Consider the following 21,001-nt stretch of genomic DNA (forward strand, 5'->3'; position numbering starts at 1 on the left):
ATTTCACAAAGAAGGAAGAGTGAATAATGTCTGAACGGTGAGCAGGGCAGTGAAGAAGACGATTATTAGAGGAGCGGAGATTTTTGCTGTGCTGAGAACACACATACTGAAAGTGAGAGGTTAAGTAGGAAGGTGAGGACGGGGTATAAAGTATAGAAAAAAGAGTAGTTAATGCCCTCATCACACGTCGTTGTCTTATCGGTAGCCATTTAAGTTGCGCTCGATACGCTGACACATGATCGTACTTGCGAAGATTAAAAACGAATCGAATGCAATTGTTGAGAAGCCGGTCGAGTTTATTGAGCAGATCTGCATTCAGGTCATAGTAGCAAACATCACCATAGTCGATTATAGGAAAGATTAAGGTTTGCATAAGCATTGCTTTTACATGGAACGGGAGCAAGTTTTTAAAGCGATAAAGAAACCGCAGTGTACTAGTGATTTTTTGGCTGACAGCTGCAACTTGTGCTTGCCAATTGAGTGAAGAGTCAAGATGAAGGCCCAAATTCTTCACTGAGCAGCTGAACGGTATATTTATCCCGTCAAATACCAAAGTTGGTAACCCAAGTGCGTCTACTTTACCTAAATTTCTTGAGCTACCAATGATAATAGCTTGGCATTTAACAGGATTGACTGCCACTCCGAACCTGTCAGACCAACTTTTAACTACCTCCAAGTCTTTGTTCATTTTAACAAGCGCAGCTGCCAACTCATTCACTTTTGTGTGACGATACAACTGCAAGTCATCGGCATAGAGATGATATGAACACTGAAGCTCAGGAGTAAGGAAATTTATAAATATGGAGAATAACAGAGGTGAGAGTATGCCGCCTTGAGGAACGCCAGCATTCAAAGAACACCAGGCAGATGAATCCTCATCCACCCGAACCGATTGCTGGCGATCATGAAGATAAGAGGAAAACCAGTCTGACGCCTTAGAAGAGACCATAAGATGTGATAGAATAGATAAAAGGATGTCGTGACTGACGGTATTAAACGCATTTGAAAAATCCACGAGTACCAACACTGTGAGATTAGCGTCTTCCATAGCAAATCTAATATCGCCAGTCACTTTGAGGAGGGCAGAAGAAGTGCTGTGGCCCGGCCTAAATCCGGATTGGAAAGGGCTCAGTAGCTCATTGCCGTAGATAAAACGAGCAAATTGCTTATGAGCACAAGCCTCAAGCACTTTGGATAAGAAAGGTAGGATAGAAATTGGACGAAAGTGACTGGGGAGAGTAGGGCTGGAAATTTTGGGAAGAGGACGCACGTAAGCTTTCCGCCAGAGTGAAGGGAAAACTCCAGAGTAGAACGAAAAGTTTACAATATGAGTGATAACAGGAAGGATTGGGACTAGGATATGGACAATCATCTGACGGCTGATGTTATCACACCCCACCGCCTTAGATTTTATGAACAGGATAATCTTTTTGACCTCTTCCTCGTCGACTGGCATAAAATCAAAAGATTTGATATCGGGACGCGTTAGACCATTTATATAATTGAGAGTATCTTGCTTCATTAAATAGTCCAAACGAGAGGAAGAAGAAGTGCAGAAATAACTATTTAAAGCATCAAAACTAATTGTGTTAGGCAGGTCCAAATGTCGCGACTTGCCAATACCCAGAGTTCCAAGAAACTTCCAGATGTCAGCAGAAGACGAAGATGATATATTATTCAATATATGGCGGCGTTTAGCATTACGTATCATCATATTACACCGATTCCTCGCAGTCTTAAACAGAGCCCAGTTTTCATCACTACGGTCTTTTTTAAATTTACGGTACGCACGGTCCCGCCTGCGCATTGCTATACGTATGAGTTCAGTCATCCATGGTGCTGGCGGCCGTTTCACTCGTACTCTTTTGACTGGTGCATGGCGATCATATAGAATGTTCACCATGTTATTAAAAATCAAAATTTTATGATCCACATCATCGGAAGTCATTAATGGAGTCCAATCAATGTCTAGCGCATCCTTGAACAACCGCTCAGCATCCATCCTTGCAAAGCAACGCCTATGCAAAATCTTAGGCTTGGGCTTAGGTGGTTTAAGGATATAGGAGAGGAAAATGAGGTCGTGGTGAGAAAAACCAGGGGCAGTATATTGACCGTGACAGGAAATAAGGGAGAGGTTAGACGTCAGAATTAAGTCCAGCCAGGAATCATCACCAATCGTAGACCTTATCATTGCCATTGTCGGTTGATTTTGCAACTGAAGTGGGTGTTGTGTCATTTATCTGTGCCATTTATTAAGTGTGTCTTGAAATATGAGTGTGAGGAGTGTTAAGAAGATGGTGAGTGCTTTTCTTTGTTGTGTATCTTAAAATTACAATTAATGACAAAGAATTTCGCCGGTCATTTAAATAATGAATCCATTGTCTTGGCAATTAGTTAAGCACTTAACGATTAGCAATTATACTGCATTATGTTTTGCTGTATTAGGTTAAGGAACCGTGACAAATAACTGGTTTCATTAGCATTCATTAACCTACTTGAGATTCAATCTACTCTAAAGATGTCATACTAATCTTGATTTCAAATGCAAGCATGGGCTGCAAGCGCCCACTTACATCTAAACGATATATTTTTTTCTTATACGGGCCAAACTGCATAAATATTATCTAAGAAGTTTCTGCTGGGCCTTTCAAGATCTACTCCTTTGAAGCATGTAAAAAATTATAATGCGATTGAAAAGATTTGTGTATTCGATTTTTTCAAGAATACGGAGAAAATCGATTGGCCCTATTAATTTATTTCTCTTTCAATGTACTTATTCGATTCAAAACCTTTCCGATCAAAGCATAATTATAGATTCAAAGGGCTTGATTTATTTACCTCGCATAATTTCATCCTGTGCAAGACTTCCATGTAACAATGTTAAAGGAAGCAGCCTGCGACAAGCGTGCGGCACTAATCAATTAATGGCAATCGAGATCACGTGCGCAGGCGTCGCAACACACGACACGACCACGTTGCCAGCCATTGTACGCAGTGGCCAACTTAAATACCATTACATCAGACGAAACAAATTGACCTGAGAAATTATATCCAATATTCATTCACTAATGTTACGCAATCATAAAGTAGAATCTGAAATTAATTTAGATAAAAAAAACAGCTGAACTCGCGGTTGCTAAGTGTATAATTTTTAATTTAAAACACTGTTTAAGTTTTCCCTAACTTGCTTCAGTTTGAAAATCTGCAATGCTATTTCATGAAATGTTTTCAGCATGACTTGTTGCATTTAAACGGTTTTACGAATTCAATTAGACGTTCGTTGAATAGGACTGTCTGCAGCAACTGGCAACTGCTTCTGAATGGTCTTAAGTCTTTTGTTTTTGGTCCGATCAAGATTTCCGTTTGAGAGCACATGTACTTAAATGAAAAATTTCGCTTACAGTGAAATGTAAATTTAGAATTTCTCAGACTGCATTCTAAGGTCAATAACTCCAACTGCAGAATTTGTGGTCATAAAATCTAAAGTGAAATTGCTGATGAGCCATCCGTTGAATAAATATTTTTGTGTCAAACTTCGTACCAGACGTCCTAATGCAAACGTTCTCTTTGTTTACAAATAATTCGGGTTTAGGGAAATTATTTATACTTCGAAACAAGTTTAATAGCCTACGTCAAAATGACTTGTTTGACCCAAACACAATGTAAATAAGTCATCGTTCGATTTTTCTTTGTCCAATAACTTGAGTGTTGACTTGATGAAAATTTTATATGGAGCTGAAAGTGTTTTTCTTTATTGCGGGAAATAAATGTTTCATTAATTGTATTAATTTAACAGCAACGCGGAATGATTTGATATTATTTGTTCTGTTTGAAGCTGACAGGATTCTTTGTCTCGGTATGTTTTAAGTACAGAGTGCTAAGGTCGTTTGGGCTTCCTCGTTAGTTCGAATTTTCCGCCTTCACACGTTGGTATGAGGCAAGGAGTTATTTTAATTTGAACTGTCAGTGTTTATTCCTCATGTCATGTTCATTTTAATTGTTCGTAGTGGATAGAAATAATTATGCCTCATTCCTATTAATCGTTTTACTACCTAGGGAAATCATTCTATGACTACCGCAAGTATAGGGTAAACTGGGTTCGGTTGTGCCAGGGTACAGTAGTGACAGTCGCAATTGTAACGAAACTATACGTAATACGGGGGAGGAGTGTGAGGGAGAAAGACGTGGCTCACAAGCCTAAACACGTTCCCCAATATTGCGTTAGCCGGCGCACTACGTTGACGTAAGCAGGAGCCCACACTGCTTTTCAACAATCAAAAGTAAGTATTTTTGTTCGATTTCTTTTCCTAATTACTGTTATTTTTATACAGATAGATTATCTTGTTATTTTTTTCTTTAAAAGTTGAACATTAATATTTAATTACAAGTGATTTCTTTTTACGTAAAGTATTTGGCAAAATCATGGCGTCTTTTTGTTTTCAAAATGATGCGTTGGGTACGGTTGTGACAATTTTTTTGGGTACGGTTGTGACGAATATCTATACATATAATAAATCTCATATTATTAATTTTTGCTTTTAGATGTCCAGAATACGTTTGTGCAAGACCGAAAGAGCGCATTGTGATATCAAAAAATATAAAGATGCCGATGAACAAGTGAAACAAGGGATTTCGGACGTGTAGCTCAAGCTACAAGCCTTTCTACAGCTACAAGTTTTAACAGAGCAAATGTTGTTTTGTTGATTGTTAAAACTATGTTTGTAAGCTTAATATGTTAAACATTTCTATAATAAAAGATATTATAGACCATTTTGATATATGTTTATGCATGTCACAACCGCCCTTGGTATGTGGCCGGTTGTGACACTTTCCCATTTTTTTTTTTAAATTGATCTTATGAGTAATGCATTGTATTAAGGAACAATATATTAGTGTTTTTACGTACACAAATGTACAAATTGCGATACAGGTTCCTTTTCTGCGAGCTAATTAGTCAAATAACAAAATTATTGGTGATCAAACGAAAATTGGCACAACTGTACCCAGTCTACCCTACGTAGGTACCTAATACATATTTTTTTCTATAAAAATAAAGTATATTATTATAACCTTCGCGAATAACTAATCCATTTCAAAGCTTTTTATAAAAAAAAAATTATAGCAAAATCACATAATCACGCCGAGGAAACTAGGAAGTGTGTTCTATAATCTATGTTAACAAAATAAATCACTATGCCGGAGCAATGGTGTAAACACGCTCAAGGTTGAACACCCGTCTGGTGCAAACAAAGCATGGGCTGTCACAATGACAGCAGCACCCATGTGTCAAACAGGTTCTGGATACCATGAGAAACTCCTTGGACGTATTTAGGATATCAATAGCGGCTAATCCCTTTGCAAATGATGAAGCAAGCAACAATAAATTCCTTATGACAGCTGTTTTTTTTATATCCAAGTGTTGTTTTGTTGTCAATGTTGTAAATTAAGAGTGATAAACTAAGCTTATGATATATGATTATAAAATATGTAATTATGAGACAGCATTATCAGAGCCTTGGCCTTATTTTGTAATTTGGTTGTAGTTTTTTGTAACTGCGGCGGTTAATTTAAAAAAAAACATTAAAATTAAATATTAATTTAATGAATTAGGTATTAACACTCAATACAATCTAAACGATCGTATTATGAGAGGTACAATGGGTTTGTGTACGCATTGAAACCGTGTTCTGCTAACGCAAGGGTCTTTGCTTTTATTTACTGTACATATCTAGGTACTTAAATTTTTAGGATCATATTTATTCGGTTTAGTTCAAACCGTTGAAATCATTAATCTGTAGACAATGAAATATAACCGCCATCAAATATTTATATCTTCCAAACTCCACGCTAATCCGCACTTAGTAAACACCTCGACGTTCGCACTGGGGTAATTTTCCTCTCGCGCCGTGACTCACCGCTGCCGCATTGTTTATATTATTTGAATTGGTATCATTTGAAATAGGTGCGCGTAGAAACAGCAGGTTGGCACCACGTGTTAGAACTTGTAAACAACTGCGCCAAACTATAAGCTTCGAATGACGAACTACTCGTATTTCACTTGTTTTACTCACGATTCCAGGTAATCCGCGAACGATTTGCGTCATGTGTGAACATACCCTTAGCGAAATAAGAGTGATATATTGTACATACCATGGTGTTAGCACATAATATTGAATGTGTCTATAGAATAACTCGATGTCCAAGTATCACAGATAGTTCTAGCGGACATGACAGCTGTTATTGACATGGCGGCAAACAAAGAAATGATAAAACGATAATGAAACGCCGCTCATGTTGCTAACAAAGAGATGTCCACATCAGTATTTTCAACTGTGACATAATTTACTAAACTATTCATTTACTTGTTGATTGTTTTATCAACAATGTTTGTTTTATGCATGCCTGACTGTACATACGTAGTAATTAGAGTTAGAACTAGTCTGGGTGCAGATAACATGCATAAACAAATGTCTACAACAATAATGTTTTATCGTTTGAAACTTCCTAGTATAAGTTGCAGCAGTTGCTAGAACTACAGTTGGTATTTTCATTTTAGTGCGAAAGCTCAGCACAGTTTTTCTTTTATTACGATAACAAAGAGCAGATTGCTACTGCGTTGTTTCATTGTTTTCCAGTTATTTACAATAGGCGTGTATGTGGTACTAGTTAGTGTTTGACATTCATCTTGCATTTTAATCAGAATACAACCTTTGGCTATGGCAATGGCAGTGACAATGGCCGTGAAATAAACGATAGCTTTACCAACTCCAACAAACAAGCAATTACGTCATACAGGAACGACGCACTTATAAATTAAAACTTGGTAACATATTGATCGCGAACTCCTGTGTGGGTGGCGAACTTCAAAATAAAAGTTTGACAGGCAGGAATAAGCTACCGATGGTAAATACCCGGAGATCGTTAAGAGCAAGCATTTTATTACTAACGTTTATAGAATTTACGACAGACGACAATAAAACAAGCTAAATATGTACAATAATAATAACTTCTGTGACGTCATTCATTTGAATTTACGGCGCATAATTTAATGTCAATGAAAAGTTTTTATTTGTTAAGGCTTAACCATGACATTGGCACTCAAATTCAGTGATGTGAATAGATAAACACTTCAAATTAATTTTAATATAAAAATCAACGTGAAAACGCTGATGAATCCATCAGCGTTTTCACGTCTGTCTGTCTGTGTTCGTCATTTTCACTGGAATCCCAGTGACGTTTTTGATTGATAGACTAAGCATATACCCTAACCATTTCGTCTCAGCCGTTTATTTTTAGACCATTTGTTTGCGTATGAGCAATGATATAACGCGCCCATGAAATGACAAGAATGTTTGTGCAAATTAATTTTGTCGAAAATTAGGGCCGATTATATTTATCGTCGAATCGGCTGTGTCATAATCAGTTATTCGAAATTATTGTAGAGTATAGCTGCAAAAATCCATGACCACGTTCACATAGCCTATTCATACCTTCCCCTATAGAATTCAACAGAATACTGCAACGTAACTGCATTGAGGTTGAGTGTGCGCGCGGCGCCACTTTTATCGAGAACCGCAGTGGTGATTAAAAAATAAAAAGCTATCGTGTCTTTGTTTCAGACGGAAAGTGAGACGTCATGCGAAGAAGCAGCAAGACTGACGGCGGAAGGCGCAGCCGCGGACGCCGAAGACGATGAGGCCTACGACTACGCCCTGCCGCCTCCCCCCGACGGGGGCTACGGCTGGGTCGTGGTCTTCGCATCCTTCATGTGCAACATGATCGTGGACGGCATAGCATACACATTCGGCATATTCCTACCCGAGCTAGTGACGTTCTTCGGCGAGGGTAAAGGCACGGTCGCGTGGGTCGGCAGTTTGCTGTCCGGATTTTATCTTGCAGCCGGTAAGATTTATAATGATTGATAAATTACGGACCCTTAGTTTATTAATAGAAGCCGACATCACTTGATATATGGCTTACTTTATTACTCTAACAACTTTATTAACGTTCCATTATGATATCGTAGATAGTCTATCTAGATATGCATGTGAAATAGTTCATTGAATTGGTGGAAGCATCTGACGGATAGATCTTAATTGACGTCAGTAATTGCGAAGACCTTTACGAATTCCTCCTTTTTGGACGGCATTGCATTTGAACGGTCGTTCATTTCCTATCAATTCAGGTCACGTTGTCACATGCAGCTATCCATTATTCATGTGTGTGGATCGGACATACTTACGTATCTATCTACCGAGACTCGTATAAGCCGCTAATGTTTCTGCGTACGCAAATATATTAGTATTGTAATGCTCCACGGTATTAGCATACTTACCTATCTTAGAAACAGAAAATAAATTGCTTCAGAAACTTGGCTTATTGCCTTCTTAATCATCGAGAATTATTATGATAGATTATGTAGTTTTCTTACGACCAAAACCTACATTCCTGATGATCATATCCGAGTGCGTTCATCAAATTTCATACAAATTAGTGTTGCTACCATATTTTACACTAGATTATCTATAAAGATATGCTTGATATTCGTGATATCATGTACCTATAGTAATTGACACTTGAAGCGTGTGCAGTAATGCAAAATAAGCGTGTCGCTGTTAAACCCAGTTCATTACGAGTACCTCGAAGCCGTCGTGATAACCGAGTACATTGCAGTAGTACTAGATAAATCCATACAGATTAGTCGGAAACCATCCGCATAGTGCAGCGCATTTGATTATGTAATGTTGCTTATCTTAGCACAAATTCTTCGTGACGGTTGATAAAATTACTAAGCAAATCTAAAACTAATCTCTATGACTCAAATACAAGGAAATTTTAGTTTGTTTCTATGCAGAATAATCAAAGCTGCTCATTGTTTATCTATTAATTTTCATACGATGTAGTAATCGTAAGTAACGTATCAGCATTTTATCCGTCGATCGGCACTATCTTATTTTATCTATTTTAAACTGCCATTGACCTGATTGAGGGTACTCGATTACGATCGTAGATACGGCGATGGTCTGATAAATAAAAATGTCCTAGAAAACTAGTTTTCCTAAAGTCTTATTTATTTTGCATGATATTTGTGTTAGCGAAAGTGTCTTATCAAGAAGTCCTGACATAGTAACCCTAGCATTTCGAAGTACGTTATCTCTCTCCGAACTTTGATTTGGGCTATCGGTATACTTATGTAGACATGCAGTTGGGCTGTATTCTTGGCCGTTATTGTATGTCTCACAACAATAGACTTGATAAACCATGGATTGATGACAATTTTTTTTTTCAAATATGCAGGTCAAGCTTTAAATTAAATTCAATTCCTCTGTCCCCCTACCAGTTACTGCAAGAAAGCTGACGTTACTTTTCACATAAATCCTTGAACTCCTTAAAGGAATAAAAACATGTGTTTGCCGTAAAATGAATCTTTTACGACGATGCATCGGTTCCTTGAACTGGATTGCAAGTATTTAAATAATACGAGTGCCGAGATCAAGTTTGTAAATGTAGGTTTTAGTACCAAGGTGGTCACTTGACTGTTATTGATAATGATTCTATGCCTATAATGGCTTGCGTGAGAAACAAATATTATAAAATACTACGTGTTAATCGTTCAGGTGAGAATGCAAATTAGTATCAATTGCTTTATCTACTTTATCGTACTTATACAGAATTGGCACAGTATCAATGACCTAGTAGGATACTCTTGCGAAAGAATGATCTAAGATTGTTCATTGAATCGTACGTAGTTTGTTGAAATTCCTTTAATATTTAATGATATTTTTAATAGTACAGTTTAAATAAAAATTTATTTGTTTTATATTGTTTTAATATTGATCATATATTAATGACTTTTGCTCTTCTAGAGCTTCTAGAACGGAATTCTTTGTTAGATTCTGCCATGTACAAGGTACTGGAGAGTCATGTTAATTAATTAGTTTTACTATTAAGAAAATTCTTAGTTATTAAACAATGCTAGAGTAATTAGTTCACACCTGACAGTTTTCCTGAAGTGTTATGTAAGGTTTAATGAAAGAATGTACTTATAAACTATTATGTAATATAATTATAATTAATCAACTAGATGAGAGAAAAATGCTATTAGATAATTGGAACGATCAAATTACCACCTCTGGTTTTGCTATTCTTCTTCTCTATAAAATATAACACAAAACTTTAGACTTGAATTTGACGTGTTAACAAAGTAAATCTCTGTTGTCTACAGGTCCAGTGGTGTCGGCACTATGCAACAAGTTCGGGTGTCGAGCTGTGTGCGTGGCGGGGTCCTTCGTCGCAGCTATCGCCTTTGTGCTCTCAACCTTCAGCAAAAGTGTTACTATGATGATGATCACCTATGGCTTGATTGGAGGTAAGTTCTTCGTATTTTATTCGAGGCCTGTTATATCCATACAAATAAGTGTTGTTTGAAGTTTGCATACTCTTGTTTGAAGGCATGTTTTTGAAGGCATGTTTTTAAGTATGGTAATCATTGAATAAACCATATTTTCTGCTATATTACCTTTCGAGGATCTGTCAAAATACGTAAAATATACGTCTAATAAATATGGGTTTCTCATATGACATTCTGTTTTCTTGGTTGGTTGGTAAGTTGGCAACTAATTCTAATTTCTAAGGCCAGACTGAGTACACAGCGGAAGCGATGCATTGATATTTCTCGATAAATAAACATGTGAAAAATAAACTATGAACATGTATCAATCTTTTCACACAATTCCATCAATCAATGTCGAGTTAGTTTGACGTAAAACTCCAGTAGGTATAACATTATATTATATTAGTCTTTAAAGTCTTACTATATTTACCATAAATGGAGCGTTAGAGTAATTTTTTGATGTCGGTATAATGGGTGTTTTATGTGGAAATCAGATATTGATCGTTACCAAGAAATCTATTGTTACGTGTTTATTAATGTTGGTTTAAGTGGCCATTCTTCATCATGAAAACATAAAAATATTTTATGGCTTACCTATAGCTGCACTTGAAATATTTGCATGCATTCTCAGAATTCATTCAGCCGGAAAAACGCCACAGAGTTTACATGCCAATGAAACAGAGATAAGCGTTGGAGTCGTTTCCTATTTCAATGAGATTCATCTCGACATGACTTTTCTAATTTACTCTTTTACCAGAAGCTTCTCTCGGGTGATTAAATTGCGAGCACTTTACACATCAGCAATTTGTATCCAAGTAAATATATAAAGGGTTAGCAATAAAACTGTTTGCAGGATTCATGTGGACGTGTGAGTTATGTAAATGTCCACTGGCCTTGGCACGTTGGCATAGTTATGGGGTGGCGTCGCTTCGTCGCCAGCCGTCCTTCAAAGCTTGGTTTGAGAACATAAACTTAAAGGATATCGTACAATACGTTTCAGATTCACATAACGCACCGCAAATGGTCATAACAACAGATGCGAAATGAGGCCAAATACAACTACTCTGATAATTATTATACAACTGGTTACTTCAATTTACAAATACATGATATTATGTCGCGACATAAAGTATCAAATAATTATAGACTCAGGTTACCATTTTCGCTTAGTAACTACAATCATAATGAATATAATTTATGCGAATATGCAGATTATTCTAACAGCATTTTGATGAGTCAATTCTTGACATCAACAAATGAGTCAAATGCGATTAATATTAAATTAACTGAAACTTTGAAAATTGCACAATAATAATAGAATTATGTTGTGCATTTCCCATAATCAGGTTTTTTTTTCATATAGCGTCGAACAAAGTCTTTTGTTTACTATAGAAACTGTTTATTCTTGACATAATTTAGAGTTTATTGTGATATTGTTCTTCGTGTTCTTTGTGTAATATGTAGCGTAGTCATTGAGGATTTAGCTCATAATGTATGTATTTTGACCACAGGATTGTTTACTAAATCCTTTACATAGTAAATACTCGTATTTATTAAAAAAATATCTTACGCTCTTTTTGATATGTGGGCATTGTTATGTTATGTATTTATGAATTCGATTCGAAGACCTGTGTTACTATGTGCCGTATAATATGAATTTTTAACTTTGATACCCCAGCAGAGTAAGGTAATGTTTACATTAAAATTACGCTCGCCCTAATTTAGTATGTTGTCTACATTTAGCCACTATTGGTGTTAATTATGCTAAACATCAAAATTTTTTGTTGCTGCTCAATTAAGCGTAAAAAAATATTGCGTAGAATAATAATAACGTTAAATACAGGACATTAGTACACAGGTATTAACATTCATTAATAGGTAATGCGTTTCAATGCAAGTGCATTGTTCTTAATACCTTTAATCGATCTATTTGCGATCTACTCGTGGAAAGATAAAACTCTCATCGAGTGATGTCGTTATAACAACAATGTTTTCTGATAACTATCGAGTTACAGATCCCGGGGGAAATTACCAGGGATCGATATAAGTATGGAGCGTCCTTGTTAATTATGTGAATGTATTTCCTTATTTAATCGTGTGCCACTGTCATGGTCAGACCATAAAATAGGTTGACATTTAGAGGACACGTAATAAATATTATGGAAATATCTTCTTTCCAATGCACACAAATATAATTTAATAGATCCGGTATTTGAGTAGGGTTTACGGTTTTCCTCTTATCTGGTGTTTATCATGTTACTGAAATCCTGTGTTCGTATTATGTAGGCGTGCATTATACGTGTTTAGATTCAGCTGATGTCTTCCAGACGCGTCAGAAATATCGGTCAATACAATCAAAACGAAAATGTGACCGTCACGCTTCGAAAGGTTCAATATTTGACGGTTTATTCAAACAAACCAAAGCTACAATATTTCTTCATTTCTTGTCCTGTCTTTTGTCCGATCGAGATGCTTCAAATATTAAAACCGTTTCGACACGTTCTTTGTTCTCTCGAACCCTTGAAAACAGAGGCAACAGCCCGCGTGTAAAATTGGACATTTGCCAGTAGACACCAATGTGAACGGAGAGGCTTAAATGACGCTTTAGTTTCAAGTGTTAAGCCCTTCTGACAATTAGCTGAATTCGAGGAAAAGCGGGCTTCCATTGCACGAATGCAGCGTTGTTATTCCTGACGATTTAAATTGCTGATATGAGCACGCTAGGTACATATGTGTATTTACATTAGGCTAGTCGCTAACAGAAAACTCGAGGCGTCGCGACGAAACGTGATATGGCGTACAATAAAGAGATGTAAAATGTCATTAAGCCAGCAACTATAGTCTTTTATTCATTGTTTTCTTTGTTCTTTCCATTTTCTTCTTAATAATTATAAATCTCATGCTAAACATGTGCAAAATCATCCTAGATCATTAACAGAACAGGGAAAATGAAAATTTAGATGTGCCTTGACCTCTTTTAATTCTAAAAGGATTTAATTACAAAATATTCTACTAGAAAGTTTTAAATGCTTTTGATTGAGCGCTTATGCACCGTCTGTTGTATCTGTTAACAGCGCTCGTGTAGTCCAGTTCATAAAAGGGGAAAGTTTCCTGGAAAATAGAGCTCCATTCACGAAATACCTTCCATAGTCTCTGCAGAGTTGCAAACTATATGCACATGCTACGAATACTTTGAACGTGTTGACTTCAGAGTAAAAGCTCAGTATAAATTAATTCTGCGTTTGTCTTAGTTTCGAGACAAATTGAGAGTCTGTGGTGTACACTGAAACTTATTTGAAGGTCATTAGAACATGGGACGGTTGGCTTATTGCCAGCATCTGCAGACGACATGGCGCCTTACTAGGCTAGAATTGAATATTGGCTTTAATTGTACGCACACCAAAACCTACGCAACGAGCCTAATTTAAGACTTTACAATTTTAGTCTTTAAAATCTTGCGCGTTGCAGGAATCGTTAATAGAATTCTGAATATCAAATGTGACCTAATTCCTGTACCGCAGGGCAGGCATCCAAGGTTTTAACGATGGAAAAATACACCGTCGACTTTTCTTCGATTCACATTTTCTACAAACACATTCTGAATGATATGGGTATTTCACAACCGTTTTTTTTAATCCATCGTCCGATCATTCTGGAAAATTGTGATTGCAAGATGAGCTCACGAGAAAATCCCAGAATCGATCCGAAAATCAGTCAGTATGTTTAAAATGTAAAGGTTTTAATAATTAGCACGTCCATTTAGCACCAATTTTAGAGATCCCGGTTGGCAGCCAAACGCTGAGATCATCAGGTCTCAATGTCAGCCATTCGGAAATATAGTTTAACGCCGAGCAAAACGTTCAATAAAATACATATGAGGATATTAAAACTGTCGGAAAATAGATTTGTGTAGACTGTAGAAAATTTTATTCTGAACTGTATTTTGTACCTAGTATATTACTAAAGTTTTCATAAAATATTAACAACTCAGCCCATGCCACAGGAAAAATGTGCAACAAAAACAAAAGATAACATCTATTTACATCAATTTCTGAATGATGCATCATTCTTTTTAGGACAGTTATCTTTTTTACTGTGAACAAAGATTATCATTTCCTTTGGAAAACACATCTCATTTGATAGTTGACAATATCATCTTAAATCAGACTATTATCCAAATCAATGAGGAAAATTACCTGTAATTGTTTTATTAGAGAGAGAAATGAAAATACTCCGGCACAAAGAAATGTTTTTCTACATAATACTTCTGGCTCGACCTCGAAACTCGAATGCTACGGTTCAAATTTTCCGAAACATTTCTCGGAAAATTCATTCAACTTTTGAATCTTGGTGCCAATTTTTTGTTTACGTAAGTCTATTGGAAATTTACTCTTCGACAGTTAAGAGTTTTCTTTATTTCCTTGCTCACATATTTAAACTAATATTTGAGAAATGGCACGTATGGTAAGTAGTTAATAATTTATCGTGAAACTTTGTTTTTATTTTGTTGCGGATTCATATCACATCTCGTGTAAAAAATAGGTCAGTTGGTTTGCTTTAGATTTATTCTCTCACTTTCATGATCAAAATATTAGTTGTATAAATAAACCGAAAAAAAGAATAGAACTAATTTATCTGATAAGACTAGTTTATATTTACTGTTGAATATTTACCTGCTGACCTTATAATTCGGAAACACTGGTTAGTAATCGTCTTCGTTAAAAGAAATCTAGGTGAAATACCGATTCATTGTGAGTTTGCAGCTGCTAACATTGTGTGTAAATTGATGATTAATTATTTGATGAGAAAAGTGGAATATTGTACTGGGGAAGTGACGCATGAGTTTATAAAGTGGCGACGACTTCTTTGCATCAGGCAACAACCCATATGCTCCTTTGTCTGGTTTCAAATACCGATTTGTGGGCCGACAACAAACACTGACTCATTCTGTATCATGTTCATGATTTGTTTTATACATTATACAGCTAAATGGAACACTAAAATATTATCACGTAATTAAATGTTATGGCATAATGCTTTCTCGTTTATTTTATGGCGTTAAGTACCGACTTACAGTGAAAGTATTAAGACGTTGCTTATTTGTTAACAAGTCAAGGTCGTAGGCAAGGATGAAGTTTCGAAGGGTTAGCTCCTTTGTGGAGAAATCGATCCCAAGGGACAACGTGGGAATGTCTAGAAACATTTAATAATAAAACTGGCGTTGCTAGCTAAGAATAATTATCTTGTAGTGACGACTGTGGCCTAGTGATAACTGCACAAGTGAATAAGTCCTATTTTGTTATCTGAAATACTGTCCTAATTAATTAACGAATTATGCTACACGCTCAAGTAATCGATAAAGAGTTCGTTAGTATGTTTGTTGACTAACTTTATGTAGATATGTAAGTCTAGGCGTGTGTAGCGTTATTCCAAGTCTGACCAAATATTTTATTCATGAAATGTAACAATAAGAACCCTTTGTGTATTAGGGCACCGATGACTTGGTTCAAACGAAGCGAGTCAGATGTCAATGTCCACGAGTAGTGAAATACCGGCGACTGTATGACGGTCTGTGTTTTTATCGCACGCCAAATTATATGACGTAGCCACCTCAGGCGAATTGGTCAAAGTTCCCTGTAATTTGGGTGCGAGCCAAATTGAGCAACAGTCACTAATCATAGTGTTTCACCTCTTTGAAGATTTTGTTTTGCATAGCGACGAGAGTTATATCCAAACATATGCAGGTGCTTCGGGAAAGTGACGGTTTCATTGTAGAAACAAAGCTTTGCAGTTTTTGAGAACTTTCCAAACAATGCACTTCACAGCTCTTTGAACCAAACTGACAATGAATGAACTCTTTTGAGTTCAGGATCCGAGTGCCAGGCTTAAGATAGGCGAAAAGGCGTAAATATGTAGTTTAATATATGTTTACCAACATTTCACGACTTAATTACGTCTTATGAAAAGTGTGTAACATCTAGTATTAATGAACATTATTTGTGTCCTTTATTTTTCATTATTGCCGTAACCTACCTACGTAATATATTATATTGCAATATTTTTCCTTCATGATAAAGATAACGCTTAGAAGGATTGTTTGCGTATATTCAATGTATGTGCATTTTTCAAAATCATCGTTGAATACAGACAATATAATTACACAGACTTAAAGTAAGGTTGTACTCTACTTATATAGATTCTAAGCCGTCTTAAAAAAAATTGCGAAAAACTTAAGAATAAAAAAAAAATATTTATGAGTTGGTGAAACACTAAAAGCCCCATTATAGTGTTCCCTAACTTTTCAATGTTTTTGTGTTTTCATAATCAATTTTCTTCTAACTCAATCTTTGTTCCAGGTCTTGGCTTCGGTATGATCTACCTGCCATCTGTAGTGGCCGTGGGTTACTACTTCGAGTCCCGACGTTCCCTAGCTACTGGTATCGCCGTATGCGGTTCCGGAGTAGGGACCTTCAGCTTTGCACCTTTAGCGGCTCTCCTGCTCAATGAGTTCGGTTCTTGGCAGAATGCGAACCTATTGCTTGCTGGTCTGATCCTCAACTGCGCTGTATTCGGCGCCTTAATGAGGCCTTTAGTCTATCCTAAGGTTTGTATATATTTCTACATATTTAGAAAACAATTTTACAGGGCAGAAATTTAATGAGCATGGTTTCATGTTGAACCTAGTTTTTCTATGTTATCGACTTTGCTGTAATTATCCGCAATGCTGGTGAAATTACGGGAAATGTGCAGGTAGCTAGTTTAACATTCAATTGTCTAGGTGTGTTGTGAACTAGGTACTCTCTAGTATATACTTTGTATACCTCAAAAAATATCAGGTACGTGCGCAAAATGAGGTCACCAAATGATACCGGAAAGTGGGAATATTTGGTAGGAAAAATCTGCAACCGAATTACTCAGAATACAGGACAGATTGCGGTCATCCAGAGTGTTACCTGCCTAACCTTATTAAAATACCGGTATTCTGACCACGTTACGCTAGTTAACTTGTAGAGGTCAGACAGTGGCTTTGTGGCTGTGAACTGATGACACAACAAACAAACAAACGGACATACTTGAGGAAATACTAGAATACTACAAATCGTTATGCGCATAGTAATGCTTTGTGGTTTGCAAAAATGTAGGTATATAGTTGTAGGTAGCCTACCTTTATTTACGAGCCATTTGAACTTGTTCATCTCTAATTTCTCAAATGATTTCAACAGGAAGAGTTTCACCTCATAAATCCCATGTGCAAATATACAAGGAAACAGTTGTTTATATTTTAAATAACTATGCTACTTCTTTATTGTAGGAATGCGTTGTTATTCTCCTACGTACTAGTATATTACATACTTAGCTATGTAATGTTTTAATTATGTCATTTTATGTAAAGGCTATGAGTAGATGAATAAGTAAGACATCGTATAGTGGATGATATTAACATTTGATTTTAATATCTGTAAACCACATAATATTATGTAGATCAATTATGGTGACGTAAATTCGTAGTTAGTATTCACTGTCTGTATGTAAGATAAAAATAGCTATATCATGTATGATGCATCTAATAAACTTGCATTTGATAATTCGACTTCTAGAAAACATTTTATAACTCTGTTCATATATTATGCTCTAAGACTTTTGGCTAAAGTAAAATGTCGAAACGTTATATTTTTCTTGCTAACCACCCGTTCTGCGAAACTACTCTCTGTAACCGGACAAAATATAGCCAATGTCATCCGAGCTTGTGTTCGGGCATTGTAGCTTCTTAAGAGTGAAAGAATTCTTCAAATCGTTCAGTATTTTCAGATCCTCTACGGCAAATAAACGAAGAAAAAAATGTTAACATCTTTATTATAAATAATAGTTTAAATATATATTAACATTTTCATACCTTACAGACTTCAGGCGAAAAGCCATTGCTACAACGTATGGCTGAAGAGAAAAGACTGCAAATGGAGCGAGGTTCCATCGGAGGCTCATACTTTGTAGTCCAACTGCCAGACGGTACTATGGAGAAGAGGTTGAAGGTGAACGTAGTAGACGATTCTGTATGTAGTTGCTTTTCACTAATATTACTATTCTAAGTTCTCTTTATGGTAATGCGTTTCGTCTCGCTGTGATATTCTGAAAATGTAAAGAACAACATAGATATAAGTACATAAATGGTCCTTCATAAAATTCCATGTTTTGCTGTTGGTGATGATGGCAAAAGATTTTCGAAAATCTACATTATATTCAATAAAAATTAATGCTGTTTAAATTCAAGTAATTTCGTCCCAGTAATTGACTATTTATTGCATTTTTCTAGGTTATATGTTTCCTATAACAAATACCAACACTCTAAATGAAAAGTGTTTTCATGCTATACATAAAATTTCATAGAATTTTCGGCAAATTATTTTCTTAAATACGAAGACGAAACGCATTCCCCTTGAGGTGGTGGTATGTATCTAGCGAACAGCTAGAGACTGTTAAGTGGTCTTGTCTTTTCGGCTTGTTGTGCTAACAAAATTATTAGGAAGCATGTTTTGAATTCGTACGAGTATGTGCATGAAATTTTAGCATTGATTTACACCGCAAGAAGAATAAAGGTCTTACTTCTGCGAATTAAACAAAATAACTGGATTTAGCTTGAAAAAAAAAACACACAATTTTGTCGAATATATTTTTTGGAAATATTTGAAAGGTTTAATTCGGATGCCTTTATTCTTCAGTAAGTGTGAATTTTAGATGAATTGGCTATCGATGTGACAGAGCACAATTCAAGCCTAGATGTTACCATGTATGTACATATTCTGTTCACTTCCGACTTGTAAGAAACCCCAAGTTTAGTTAGTGACTAAACTATAGAGCTTTATATGCTGCATCATATACGTATATAATATTTTGAGTTATTTCTGAAAATACACAGTTCAAATTTAAAATAAACGGGCCAGTTCCACGAACCACCCTTTCTGTGAAAGTTCATATATAATGCAGCACCCTTATGCTTTGAGGGCATTGCCTTCAAATGATTGGCAAGTTTAATTCCCCCTATCTTTTGTCCCTTTTACCGCAAAAAGCCAAGTATCTCTTATTGATCGTATTTCTTCAAACTTTTGTAAATGGAGGAGGGAAAGCACGCAAACTATTTCTTTCGAGACTATCTTCAAAACTTTTCCTATGCAATGTTTAGTGTACTGCATGAAAGCAAATACCTGATGATGAATACGATTGCCAAAATACGGTCGTGCGAAATACGATTTGAGTTATCGATGAAGTTTTAAAGGGGTCATTCCTACTTGTACCATCGTCGTAAAGACTTCTTGTTCTACAGCGGTGGGACAAATAGGAATAAACCAGTTTACATACTTTTAAGTAAAATAATTCAAACTCTAAATAACGTAATTCGAAGTATGACTTTAAAAAATCGATATGTAACTAAACAAAAAGATCTTCACAGGCCCCCTTGAACATCGACCCTGGAGTTCACTCTTCGCTCAATCTGGAAGCGTTAGCGCGCGTCCCGACTGTGCCCAACATGCCCGGAGTACCAACAGTGCCTACTCTTCCCACTATCACCGAAGCTAAAGTTGCTGACGACAATCAGGAGAAAAAGAAGGTAACTATTTTTGTATCTACTTCTAAAAAGTACTAAGAGATCAAATTTTAACCGACTTCAAAAAAGGAGGTTCTCAGTTTGTATATTTTGGCTGAATCGATTTTAATGTGGTTTTCAGCATAGTATTTGTCAGTCTTAAGATAAGGTTTGTACCTATATTATTGAAGTCGGTTTTATTTTTTTGTGTAAAACCTTTTCGTATAAATAGTAATTCGGTAGGGTATTGGAGAGGTAATTTAAAACCAAATGACCCGAGAAAAAATATTTCATGCATGTAGCATGAAATATGTTTTTACATTTTGTTTTGTGTGGAGGTCGTCAGAGGTCGCTTGGTTTGGCAATGCCCCCTAAATGGATTGCCTACCGAAAACATTCCAATGACCCTATACATTTATATATTGTTTTTAATTTATGACGACTTATGACCTTTTATACATGAGATCAGCGCTTTTTCTCCAGTTGCTCAAGCGTGCATGATCCATATAGTTGTCAGAATTTTCTTACGATCAATCACAGGGTTGTTTAGTTACAATATGACTTAAGGTATTGAAGGTCGCTCATTCATCAAGAAGAAGTTGAACCCAATATAAGCGAAAGCCAATATTGGCAAAAGTTTTGACATTTCCAGCATTCATATTTTAAGTAACATTCAAATAGAAACGGGTTTCTCTTTAATTAAGAATGCCTTAAAATCAGTTATCCATCCATAGTAAAGTAAATATGTCTTTTACAACATAAACTGAAAATGCGATATTGCACTTTAAACCTGAAAAGTTTGTTAACTCTGATAGATTACAAATTATATCATCATCTCCCGAACCTTTTCCCAACTATGTTGGGGGTCGGCTACCAATCTCACCCGATGCAGCTAAGTACCAGTGTTTATAGTTTTAAAGCTGACATTAAAGAAATATATACTAGAGCTGATAAGGGAAATAATGTGCAAGGCTAGCATAGAGATGAATGTGTGTCATCATTCTATGTAAATGTAGATGTATATGAGT

The 21,001-nt window shown here is 36.0% G+C and overlaps 1 protein-coding gene and 1 long non-coding RNA gene across 8 annotated transcripts in view; both read left to right on the top strand.

The window, feature by feature from the left end:
• LOC110373258 (monocarboxylate transporter 3) overlaps positions 1-21,001 on the top strand; it is a 44,103-nt gene that overhangs the window by 10,834 nt on the left and 12,268 nt on the right. For 3 of the 7 annotated variants that reach the window (XM_064035374.1, XM_064035375.1, XM_064035376.1), the window contains exons 2-6: positions 7,620-7,902; positions 10,226-10,369; positions 16,750-16,997; positions 18,295-18,444; positions 19,839-19,997. In XM_064035374.1, coding sequence (XP_063891444.1) covers positions 7,620-7,902; positions 10,226-10,369; positions 16,750-16,997; positions 18,295-18,444; positions 19,839-19,997 — 984 coding nt within the window. Of the gene's footprint in view, positions 1-2,179; positions 2,298-7,619; positions 7,903-10,225; positions 10,370-16,749; positions 16,998-18,294; positions 18,445-19,838; positions 19,998-21,001 lie in introns of those variants that run through there. The other 4 variants (XM_064035380.1, XM_064035377.1, XM_064035378.1 and 1 more) reach the window with 2 other exon arrangements.
• Positions 3,306-4,770, top strand: LOC135117039 (uncharacterized). Its single transcript, XR_010276605.1, has 2 exons — positions 3,306-4,280; positions 4,543-4,770. It is a non-coding gene; the product is annotated as an uncharacterized LOC135117039 (long non-coding RNA).

The sequence above is a fragment of the Helicoverpa armigera genome, chromosome 7, assembly GCF_030705265.1.
Source record: "Helicoverpa armigera isolate CAAS_96S chromosome 7, ASM3070526v1, whole genome shotgun sequence".
Taxonomy (NCBI): Eukaryota; Metazoa; Arthropoda; class Insecta; order Lepidoptera; family Noctuidae; genus Helicoverpa; species Helicoverpa armigera.